Here is a 12,444-nt window from a genome sequence, read left to right on the forward strand (position 1 = left end):
GAAAATGATGTTTTATGGGGACCTGGGAACGGATTATTCTCATTTTAATGCTTTCTTATGGGAAATAAATATTTGGCAGACCAATGAAGTTTGTAAGACGAGGTCGCACTGTACGCAGTTGGATTTGGATTGGATTGGATTTGCCTTTGTTAGTCTCGCAGTGGAGAAATTGACATTTCACAGCAGCAAAGTGATGAAAGGAATGTAAGTAGAAAAACAAAATACATGAGCTGCTGGAAAGGCAGCCACTCTCGCGGCGCCGTCCGTCTTGAAGTCAAAAGAACAAAACAAACCTCAATAACACAAAGACACAGAGTCATTCATTCTTAAGCACTTTGTGTACCCTCTTTGTTACATGAAGCAGCGCCTTATATGTGAAGTCATATTGAGCCGCAACAGGTCTCGCAAGAAGTAGTGCCTAACCCCAGCCTCTACTGTATGTAGCGCCTTATAATGTGCTGTGCCTTATATATGGAAAACATTGATATTATGTTTTTCATTCATCAAAGATGCGTCTTATAACCCTTATATATGGAACAAAGTTTGAAAATCCACCGGTCATTGGGGTGCGCCTTACGCAGAGGAAAATACGCTATTTCATTTCCTTCCCATCGGAAAATGGAAATTCCGAAAACTATTTTGACCCGGCTATCTATTCAGGATTGCTATGATCGATTTACAGAGAAGAAATACATTCGAGTGTCCCTTGACCTCCTACGTTAGCGCACGCCGATATGTTGTGACGTCTCAACGCAGTTTCTAACAATCGCCATACGTCAATACTTGCTCAGAATTGATCATTTGGGAATGGCGCTCTACGTCATATTTTCACTTCCCGAATGGATTTGGGAATGGCCGTGAATGAGTTCGTCCCCTCCACGTATTACATATAGAGTGCACGACAAATTAATGAATAACTGGTTTTCAAATTTCAAGTCCAAAATAACGAGTGTAATTGCGGTTGACATTTGAAATTGAGCAAGCGTCACTGTCTGCTACTTCACACGCTTGATTTGCTTTTGCGGCGGGCCGGATTTGGCCCCCGGGTCTTGACTTTGACACCGGTGATGCACTACGCGACTGCAGCCGCTGTATTCCGGCTTCTATTCGATAATGCGGTGCGCCCGATACACGAACAGAGTTTTAAAATAGGCCTTTTACTCTCTCAGCTTTGACCTGCGAACTCTGCCCGTGGACTTTGTGGAGTGCCTGATGCGTTTCCAGCCCACGGAGAACGAGGTGAAGACCCTGCGTCGGTTTGAGAAGGAACGCAAGCCGCTGGAGAGCCTGACGGACGAGGACCGCTTCATGATGCAGTTCAGCAAGATGGAGCGACTCATGCAGAAGATGACCATCATGGCCTTCGTCGGCAACTTTGCCGAGAGCATCCAGATGCTCACGCCGGTCGGTACCGGCGCTTTTGTTTACTTTCAGTTTGCCCGGCGAAAACGCTTTCTTCCGCTTCCTCGCAGCAACTCCACGCGGTCATCGCGGCCTCGGTGTCCATCAAGTCGTCACAGAAGCTGAAGAAAATTCTCGAGGCACGTGAGCTCCTTGCTGCTATTCTGTCAAGAGCGGAATGAATTGATCACATGACTCACTTTGAGTCACCATTCGAATCATTTTGAATTGGTTTCTTTCTTCATTTGGACTTTTTGTTTTTCTAGCTATCCATCTATCTCGCGAGTGAGTTAGAGAGCTAGCGAGCCAATGCTAATGAGCTCTCTGTTTTTAGCTGTAGTCATCAAAGGCAAAATCAAAATAAAATCACAATAAGGGTTGCCTGATGATGTAAACTAGGGACATTTTTTATTTAGATTTTAGACCAGGGGTGGGCAAACTTTTTGACTCGCGGGCCGCATTGGGTTCTAAAATTTGACAGAGGGGCCGGGCCAGGAGCATTGGGAGGGAGTGTTTGGGCCGGAAATACTAAACCTAAAGCATTAAAGGACAACAGACGCCTTCCGACAAGTTATGTCCATAATTTATAAAATCACTTCAAATGACTTTGACTGAGCGTATTTTACAAAGATTCCACTGCATATAGCTATAGTTTACGTTCTAAGACTTGCACTGAATATTCACGAAGTCTTGTTTTCGAGTTGATGACGATCCCCATGTGACGTCACGTTTGGACCGCCCCTGACCGAGAAAGCGACACACAATGCATTTTGGGTACTTTGTTTGGTCTGAAAACTTCGTGTTGATGGCGAAATTAGAAGGAAAACACATAAATAATGCCATGGTGAATCGTTGTGTGTTGCACCAAGACAACTATTTGATATTCGCTGACACAAATTCCCAGCTGACAAATCAGCCCATTTCCAACAGAGCTTGGGCGCAATCTTCTGCATTTTCTGGGTGCTACATTGCTGTCATTGGCGGCTCGAATTGATATAGGAGGACTCCTTGAATCAATTGCAAACATTTATGCTTTCCTCTTCAGAACTATTTGAATCATATTCATAACTGGATGAGTAACAAGAAAACATCTTCTCCGAATCTGAAGCCATTGTTTTGATTCTCGAGCAAGGCAAGACGTCATGGCGTGACGTCACGATCAAAGGGGTGGGACCTTCTGAAACTGGCCATTTCCAGATTCATTTTGAAGTCATTTTTATTGGTGTTTTTCATTTAACTAAAAATATCAGCCTGCCTGTTTTGGGTATTATAGACGCTATAAAACGTTTTAATACTGTCAGTGGGAAACACGAAAAAATGGTGCCGGTTGTCCTTTAAATGTAGTGTGTACAAACCTCATAGCACAGTAAGAACCCAATTTATTAACTGTCTTTCAAATGTGAAAAATATCCCTGATCAGTTAATAAATTTGTCTCAAGGAATATGGCGTTTACATACTATTTCGCAGATACTTGGAGGAGGAAATGGAAATAGATTAAAATAACATATGCACTGTGATTCATCAAGATTGCGTCTGTTTTAATAGGTTTTCATTGAAGGGGCAAAGTTAAAGAAATCAACATTTATTGAAAAATGGAATCACTTTCAACATTCAAAACATATTATTCCACAACGAAATATTCAAGCTCAATAATACCTACTTGTGTTAAATTCCGTCAAATCATAGATGGTTTGTCCTGACCGCGCGCTCAACAAACTCCTCACTGACGCCCTCGCCTTCACGCGCAAACAACACACGTGTACCGTCGCCGAGCACACGGACATCGGCAACCAGTGAAATTTGCATACTCGGCACGGCAGCCAATCAGAAGCATGCTGCTTTCTTCCGGACTTTCGCAAGCGTTATAAAGTTGTGCAATTGCATATCATTTTCCAAAATAGATGCACAGAACCTCAGCCCAGAATAAAGATTCAATAGAAGCTAACAACATATGTGAGCTACAAAACGTAATTTTACATTAAACCGTGACTGTAAAGTGTACGTGAGACTCATGAAAGGGGCTTAGTGGCTCATAGGAAGCAATGCAAACGTTGCATTGTGCACCACAATGTCAATCGACTACTGCAGCAAAATCAGCACATTTACCGTAAATTAAGCAAGGTAGCATTTGTAGTAGGTACAATGTTGACAATGTTTTTTAATGTGATTAGTTGTCTCATTGTGCTTCAGGTTGTGAAAGATGGGGCAGGCAACTTTTCAGTTATCTGCCCTGTTGTCCGCTAACTTTTTGTCATGAGTTTCAGATGCTGTTTTTACTATAATTTGGGCAGGTTCGGCGGGCCGGATTAAAAAGCCTAACGGGCCGTATGTGGCCCGCGGGCCGTAGTTTGCCCATGCCTGTTTTAGACTGATGTTTATTTCCTTAGCTATTATCTAATCATCTTGTGTATTTATCTGTTTTCGATACCTATTTTCACGTTGCATTTTTTCTTCTCCTCCCCCGGCAGATTATTTTAGCCCTTGGAAACTACATGAACAGCAGCAAAAGAGGAGCAGTTTATGGATTCAAGCTTCAAAGTTTGGACTTGGTCGGTTCATTCCCACGTGCCGTCCGTCCGTCCGTCCGTCCGTCATCCATCCTCCGAAAATCAGCCCCGCGCGTCAGACTTTCAATGGCGTTTCTTTTTTTTCAATTTTCAGCTCCTCGACACCAAGTCGACGGACCGCAAGCTAACGCTGTTGCATTACATCGCCAACGTGGTGAAGGAGAAATACACGCAGGTGTCCTTCTTCTACAACGAACTGCACTACGTGGAGAAAGCGGCGGCGGGTCAGCCTCCCTCCACTTTGCCTTTTTCCACCCATTTCTTCCAAGGGCGAATCCGCGCGCCGACGTGTCGTGCTGCGTTTTTTTTGCAGTGTCGCTGGATAACGTCCTGCTGGACGTGAAGGAGCTTCAGAGAGGCATGGAGCTGAGCAAGCGCGAGTACAGCATGCACGGCCATAACACCATGCTCAAGGACTTCATCGTGCACAACGAGAGCAAACTGAAGAAGCTGCAGGACGACGCCAAGATCGCGCAGGTGAGAAGAGCGCCCGTCCAGCCGCGTGGTCTTGATGGAAGGACGTGCGCTTGTTTGGCAGGATGCCTTTGACGAAGCCGTCAAGTTCTACGGGGAGAGTTCCAAGACCACGCCGCCGTCCGTCTTCTTCCCCGTCTTTGTGAGATTTGTCAAGGCCTACAGGGTAACAAGCGCGCATCCCATAAACAAACGTAGCGTTACTTGACCTTTCTTTAATGTTAGCTCTATTTTTAAACTCATTCACTGCCAGACCATGTGGAAAATGCGTCAACTCCAGTGCCGGCCGGGGGTTTCACTCAAATAGCAGAAGATTGAGTTTTAGGACTACATCAACATTCAATTCAGCCTAAGAAACCTTGGACTTTCTTCTTTCATCAGACGTTATATGGTTCTGGAGTGATCTGATCTCGAAATGGGGGCGGCTGTACAAAATACAATACATTTCTATCGTGCTGTAACAACAGTTGAAGCTGTTACAAAGCGCTGCTAACATGGACAAACGGCAAATGCTGCCCCTTGTGGAAGGGGGCAGAGGTCTGACCAGCGCTTTATCGGCATCGCCTGCAAGAAAAAAAGCAAAACCTGAATACATTTGGTCATGGACGCTCCGCGTCACGCTTTTCAATTCGTGAATAAATTTGTCAGTGCACGAGTTAAAAACCGAAAGGAAAAAAAAGGACATTGAATTAAAATGCAGCCACTTCATCCTTTTTTTTTGCTCTGGTCAGCAAGCGGAAGAAGACAACGAGCAACGAAAGCGGCAACAGCAACTTCTGATGGAAAAACTTTTGGAGCAAGAAGCCTTGAGGCAAGAAGAACAAAAGGTGATGTCGGGATGAGTTCTTGGGCTTTTGAATTGCTCCCGACGAGCGGGCCAAAGTTTTCCATTCCACTTGTTTGCGCCTCTCCTCAGTCTCCCTCCCATAAGAACAAAAGGCAACAGCAGGAGCTGATCCAGGAACTGCGGAAGAAGCAAGTCAAAGACAGCCGCCATGTTTACGAAGGCAAAGACGGCGCCATCGAGGACATCATCACGGGTAATCAATCTCTTTGCACGCGCTGCCAAAAGTCCGTTTTTGGGGCTAAAGGCTAATAAGATGGTTGGGGAGCTTAGCGATGTCCAGCCCGAGTCCAAAGTGTTGTCGCCGCTCTCGCTTTATGCTGGTGCTTTTGTAACACGTGGCCGACCGCCGCTGTGACTAACTGTGAGCTCAAGGAGTCATTACCGGGGGTGAATATTTTTGCAGGTCATAATGTGAGGTACACCTGCACAATGACTTCATCCGGAGTGTTCGGGAATCTCCAAATCTTTGAAAATGGATGCAAAATGCTGCACTGACGACGTTCCGATGAGTCACATAGTCAACCGTTTTCCACAATTCGCTTTCATGCAAGTCATTGTTCACTTTACTGTCAACCTAAACACCAAACTATGACGCATCATGTGTTTGGATGGCAGTTTACCCTAAAACTAACCACCAATTAAAAACAATGCACAAGTGGGGCGAGCGAATGGCATCAATGGCTCCATTTGAAGAAGAAAAAAAAAACTAAACTAAACAAGGCTGCTCTTTCAAAGTGGCTAAAAATTTAACAGAATTTTTGTTCCGGTAACTTGAGCTCCATATTATTATTATTATTTTTTTTTTGCAGGTGTACCTAATGTTGTGACCTTACATTCACTTGTAATGCAACTGTAATTGGTACGACCTGAAATGGAAGACAAAGATGACGCAGTCGCAATTTCGCAGCATTAACTGGCCGGACTCTTAGACAATGATTTCATCCTGTGCTGATGTTTGCTTATAATCGTCATAATAATAATTACATACATTTTATTTTCAAGCGCCAATAATAAATAAAATACAATTATAAATAGAAACAAGAGATGAACGTACAAATTAGAGAAAAAAATGCCCAAATAAGAATACATTTTATTTCCAAGCACATTTCAAAGCTCTCAAGGACACTTTACAGTCACGGCATGAGAATGTTTTTTTTCCTACGAGAAATGTGGCATTGGGGGGTCATTTGATTTAGTAAAATAAATCTTTGAAAATTAAGTGGAAATGCAATACCAGAACGAGACAAAGGAAACAATGTCTCTTTTTACCTCATCGTGAAAACGAAATATCAGATTTTCTTCTCATTATTTTTCAAATATGTTAACAAAAATGTGTTTGGGTTTGACGTCAGATGCGTCGGTGCAGGTGCGCAAAGTTAATAAGTAAGTGAAAAGGAGCCCTCCAAATAGTCTGTTGGAATATTCCCCGAGCAGCCCAAACGATAGGAGACAGTCCATGGCTTTGTATGGAAACAAACTCTGCAACGGATGAAAGAAAAAAAGGCCGCCCGCCCGCCCCCGCCCTTATCTCCTCCGTGCTTTGCGCTAACAGTGGCAAACGGCTGCGGAAATGTGCTTCTCTTGATCTTGTGTATGTGTTTGTCTCGTCACGCCCGTCCCTTCCCGTCCCGTCCCTGTCCTGTCCTGTCCTGTCCTGTGCTATGTTTTGTTGTTGTGGTCGACGCAGCCCTGAAGACGGTGCCCTTTACCGCCCGCACCGCCAAACGTGGCTCTCGGTTCTTCTGCGAGCCCGCCCTCAATGAGGAGTACCATTACTAAGCATGTAGAAAGTCTGTGGCGCCCCAAAGCAAAAAAAAAACCAAACAGGTTCCCGGAACGCTCCGTTTTCTCCCCCTCCATCCAACCCGTCCGCGTCTCTCCTCAAACAGCCTTGCACTCCTGCCTGCCTACTAACTTGCCAAGCATGACCTTGCTGCGGTGACGCCAGCCTGATTGCGGGTGTGTGTTGCTACTGAGCTTTCCTTCCTTCCTGGTCACAAGGGTGTTGATGAAGGTCCACCTGCATGATGTCATGAATCCTCCTCTTCACATGCATCGTTTCATTCTTCGTCATTCTCCCATCTCAGAATTTACTTGGAGCTCAATGCTGCTCCTTGGTGGCCGTCGATGGAAATGCAACACTTTCATAATACGTACTTTTGGATGATATATTTTCGATGATTTATCAAAATATTTACTGGTCATTAAGATGAGATATTAAGATAAGATGAGATATGAGATGAGATAATCCCCTCCCGGTATTTCTACATCAAATAAGAAGTCGATAAAACAAAGGCATTTTATGACGGCAAGCCACTGTTAACATAACGCAGTTTGAACACGAACACTACTTTTTCATGACATTAAAATGTCTGAAGTGTAAAATAAATTGTTAAAGGTACGAAGGACCCGAATAAGTAGATAATTAAACAAATAAAACGTAAACAACCGAACATCGACGCCCACTAATTCAATGATTCTTATCACCGCCAGAGGGTGCACTGCAAATTTTACGACATTTTTATCATGTTTACGATCTGGCTCAAAACTAAAAATCCGACTTTATAATACCTGATTACGATTTATTTTGAATCACAATAAGCGCCGCGAATGTATATTTTATGAAAGACGATGACGTAATTCATTAAAAGTGAGAATTTTAAAAACGTCATGAATATGTAAGTGAGTCAAAATTAAATCTACCGTGTCATAGAAACGTTCAATGACAATAATTCAAGAGTTCTAAAAAATCCTTATCACGAAATAGAAACATAGCCGTTAATTTAGCCCACGTTTGGTTCTTCCTGAAGTCATATTTTGTTGAGTGGCATCAAATTAATTGTAAATCATTGTTTTAAGTGAACTTGACAACTCGCCACTGACTTCAAAACATTTTTCTCCATTTTGCCCCTTGCATGTGCATTTTTTTCACCCCACCCCCCTTTTTTTCCTTCACATTGCTTGTTTATGAGCTCCTTCCATTGATATGATGCATGCCAATGAATTTTCCCACTGATTATTTTTCTCTGCTTCAAGCATGGTTTTGTTGAATATTGAAAAGATGTATTCCTGTCTTCATTTTGGGGGGGGGGGGTTTTTTCGCACTGCTGGCAGCCTCTCTGCAAAAGACATTAAAAAAAAGCAGCAAAGTAAAAGTGCTTTGACACTTTCCACATCTTTAAATGTGCAATTAGCATCCTCCTGCTTTTTTTGCCATCCTTAGCATTAGCCGCCATGCCGAGGTGCACTTTGATAACCACACGTTATTTTTTATTTTTTTGTCTTCTCTTTGTCCAGCCCTAAAGAGGAGTAACATGAGTAAATTTGCCAATGTCCACTCAAGACTCAGGAAGTGGTCGGGTAGCACGTCGCCAGTGGTGGACGTGTCCCATACCTGGCGAGCAATCTCTTTTGTTTACTTCTGAGCTTTTATGAATGCGCACCACTCGCTGGCTAACAAGTTAAGCGCTGTTAAGACACCTTTGACATTTTGACGCTCACCGCGTCCTTCATTTAAAAAGCAAGAGAGTCCCATTGAGGACTTCAAAAAATGACCATAAAGCGGAGGATGCGTATTCCAAAAGCCCTTTTTTTTTTAAACGAGACTGTCGTCTCAACTTCACAAGTAGAGACACGATAACTCTGCAGGCTGCTCTAATTGGACGGACGGATATGAGGACAGACGAAACGAGACGGATAGTGTGAGAGAAGGGGAAACAGGAGACGGATAAAAGGATGGACAAGTCATGCGTAGGTAGGGCGACGGCCAAGCATGGACATGGATTGATGGATGGACAGATTGGACAGGTGGACGGACAAATACATTGTTATTTTTGGACTATAGACAGACAACTAGATGAACAGACAGAAGGACAGATAGACACATTGATTTGAGAGACAGACAGATAGGCTGCCATTTGACAGGCGTATGGACAAATAGATTGACCGATAGATGACCTAAAGGAAGGACAGATAGAAAAATTGATTTGGGAGCGACAGGTAGAAGGACAGGCAGACATGCTGCCATTTAACAGGTGGACGGACAAATAGATTGTGATGGTCGGACGATAGATGTGTAGACGCGTAGATTGACTGATAGATGACCAGACGGACGGACAGAGAGACAAATGGATTTGATAGAGAGACCGACAGACAGACAGACAGGCTGCCAGCACTGCCGTCTGCCTTAAGTCTCTGATCCAAAGGCTCCAACGATTGACAGTGTCTGGTGTCCCCCTCGCAGATCTTCGCAATCAGCCGTACAGGCGAGCGGACGCCGTTCGCCGCAGCGTCCGAAGGCGCTTTGACGATCAGAACCTGCGACCGCTCAACAACGGCGAGGTGGTCGTGTGACGGACGGACGGACGGACGGACGAGGGAAGCGGCATGTGTACAAAAAAGCAGGAACGGTGGACACAAGTATGTAGTTGGTCAAGATGGCCAAGAAAGGCTCCAAAGGCTTCAACTTTTGTCGGTTGGCTTGAGGAAGAGACGCAAAGCGCCTTGCGTGTGGAGGTCCTCCTGAAGCGACGGACGGACGGACGGACGGACGGGCGCGACCTGGACTGACTGTCCGGCAAAGCAAAAAAGGGCCTCAAGTTTTGGCCTCGCCATTCAATGCCTGCTTTGCAGTTTGAAAGCAAACGTTTTGTTTGACGTCAACGTTTCGGCAAAGAAAAAGAAAGTGTGCAACGGACGCGATGGGAAAAAAAACAAACTGTCAACGGGAACAAACAAAGACGTCGCGGGGTGGAAGATGTTTGGAGGAAATATTTCACTTGCGTTTTTGGGCTACTTTAAAAGGTGTAGTACCGCTTCTGATGCCTAGGGGGCAGGCTTTCTTTCGCTTTTCCCTAGCAGGACAATGAAATGTGTCAAGCTATGTTGTTCATCAGCAATTTTTCATCGAGTTGTGGACTTTGGACGGATACAACAGCCCCTCCCCCCCCCCCCCCCCCCCAAAAAAAAAAAAGAAAAAAAAGTGACAGTGTCAGCGCCAGATGACAAAAAAGCTGTCTGCAGTGTTTGCCTCAAAAAGGTTCGCCCACCAAATATTCATCCATTTCGCGCAGGCGCCCTATCAAGACTTCATTCTGACATTTTTTTACTCTAACCAATTTAACGGGTCATTTTCGCACAAAAGTTGAAGTCATTTCTGATCTGGAGTGGCTGGGGTATCACCATGGTCACCCCCAGCCACTTCCCTCAACAAATGCGTTTCAATTTAGCGCAGGCCCCTTTTCAATAGTTAACGTTTAATTGTTTTGACTGTAACATCGGGTCATTTTTGCGCAACATTTTAAGTCATTTCTGAAGTGGCTGGGGGTGGCCGGCTACTACCCTCAACAAATGGGTTTCAACTTAGCGCAGGCCCGCTATCAAAATGTCATTTTTTTTTTGCTGCAACCAATTTATCAGGTCATTTTCGCACATTTGTAGTCATTTCTGAAGTGGCTGCGGTTCCACCAATCGCCACCCTCAACCACTTCCCTCAACAAATGCGTTTTAATTGAGCGCAGGCCCCCTATCAAAAATTATTTGTTTAATTTTTTACCCTAACCAATTTATTGGGACATTTTAGCACAAATTGTGAAGTCATTTCTGAAGTGGCTGGGGTACGACTCATTGCTAACTGCAGCCACTTCCCTCAACAAATGCTTATCAATTTAGCGCTATTTATCAAAAGTTATTTTTTTTTTTATTGTAACCAATTTCTCAGGTCATTTTTGCACAAAATTTGAAGTCATTTCTAAAGTGGCTGGGGCATCACCAATGCCCCCCCCCCCCCCCCCCCCCGCCACTTCCCTCAACAAATGCTTTTCAATGTCTTTTTTTTTTTTTACTGTAACCAATGTATGGAGTCATTTTTGCACAGCATTTGAAGTCATTTCTGAAGTGGCTGGGGTATCACCAATGTCCACCCCCAGCCACTTCCCTTTTTTTCCCTCTCGGCATGATGCCGCACAGTCCAATGGGACTAACTGTCCTGCCCTTGACGGGCCCGATGGATGATGATATCATAACCGGATCTGATGTTTCACTTTGTAAAGGCGTCATTTGTACGAGTGCATCTGTGTGGCAAATGTGTCTTCCACAACCACTCGAGTTACTTTGGCGCTTTCTTCATCTCATGGATGAGAAAAAAGAAGAAAGAAAACGAGAAAAAGCATCCGTCAACTGCACACTTGTGCGGTTGAAAGCAACAACCGCTTTTGTTTTGTACTCGCGTCACACGACTAATTCTGAATATCGTGCATCATGTTCAAAGCGTCGCCTTTGTGCTTCTACAACTTGAATGTTCTTTTTGTAACTTATACTTTGATTTTATGTCTCTATTTAAAGAAGCCAAATGCAGCCGCGAGCGACCGACTGAACGAACGAGTATTTTCACGTTGAATAAGCGCCGTCAAATGCCTCCATTTCTGATGGCCGGCCACGTTGTGCTGGCAAAGTGCAAAGTACTTTCCTTTTTTCCTTCTTTCCTTCCTTCATGACAACAAACTGGAAATCAACACTGCCATGTTGGTCAATGTTGAATTACTATGACCAGAAATATATTGTAGGTATTTTTTTCACTGCACTGCAAATTAACTTTTTTTTCAAATTAGGAAATGTTACATTTCCAATAAATATGATGAAATAAGTCATTTACATTTCCTTTCATTCAATTGTCCTTCGTTTTGTAATGACCATGTATAGTAAGGCCTTTTTGACCCAAAAGAAATGACCGTGTATAGTCAGGCATTTTTAGCCAAAAAAAACGTACATGTATCGTAAGGCGTTTTAAGCCCCCCCCAAAAAAAAACAAAAATGACCATATATAGTAAGGCGTTTTTAGCGAAAAAAAACACCAAGATGTTTTTAGCCAAAAAAAAAACAACCATGTATAGTTAAGGCGTTTTTTGCCCAAAAAACACCATGTAAAGTTAGGCATTTTTAGCCGAAAAAAATGACCATTGTAGTAAGGCGTTTTTAGCTGAAAAAAACGACCCTGTATAGTAAGATGTTTTTAGCCGAACAAAAAAAACACCATGCATAGTAAGCCGTTTTTAGCGGAAAAGAACATGTATAGTAAGGTGTTTTGACCCAAAAGAAACGACCATGTATAGTTAAGGCGTTTTTTTGCCCAAAAAACACCATGTATAGTTAGGCAT

General features: G+C 43.7%; 1 protein-coding gene across 8 annotated transcripts in view; it reads left to right on the forward strand.

The window, feature by feature from the left end:
- fmnl2a (formin like 2a) overlaps positions 1 to 11,935 on the forward strand; it is a 47,365-nt gene extending 35,430 nt beyond the window's left edge. For 5 of the 8 annotated variants that reach the window (XM_089002225.1, XM_089002227.1, XM_089002228.1 and 2 more), the window contains 9 exons: positions 1,170 to 1,404; positions 1,473 to 1,541; positions 3,871 to 3,951; positions 4,064 to 4,193; positions 4,283 to 4,446; positions 4,508 to 4,609; positions 5,175 to 5,270; positions 5,360 to 5,483; positions 9,534 to 11,935. In XM_089002225.1, coding sequence (XP_088858351.1) covers positions 1,170 to 1,404; positions 1,473 to 1,541; positions 3,871 to 3,951; positions 4,064 to 4,193; positions 4,283 to 4,446; positions 4,508 to 4,609; positions 5,175 to 5,270; positions 5,360 to 5,483; positions 9,534 to 9,643 — 1,111 coding nt within the window. In that variant the 3' untranslated portion in view covers positions 9,644 to 11,935. Of the gene's footprint in view, positions 1 to 1,169; positions 1,405 to 1,472; positions 1,542 to 3,870; positions 3,952 to 4,063; positions 4,194 to 4,282; positions 4,447 to 4,507; positions 4,610 to 5,174; positions 5,271 to 5,359; positions 5,484 to 6,977; positions 7,517 to 9,533 lie in introns of those variants that run through there. The other 3 variants (XM_089002226.1, XM_089002229.1, XM_089002232.1) reach the window with 3 other exon arrangements.
- Positions 11,936 to 12,444: the final 509 nt, after the last annotated feature.

The sequence above is a fragment of the Hippocampus bargibanti genome, linkage group LG08 (genome assembly GCF_051943395.1).
Source record: "Hippocampus bargibanti isolate YZ-2025 linkage group LG08, ASM5194339v1, whole genome shotgun sequence".
NCBI lineage: Eukaryota > Metazoa > Chordata > Actinopteri > Syngnathiformes > Syngnathidae > Hippocampus > Hippocampus bargibanti.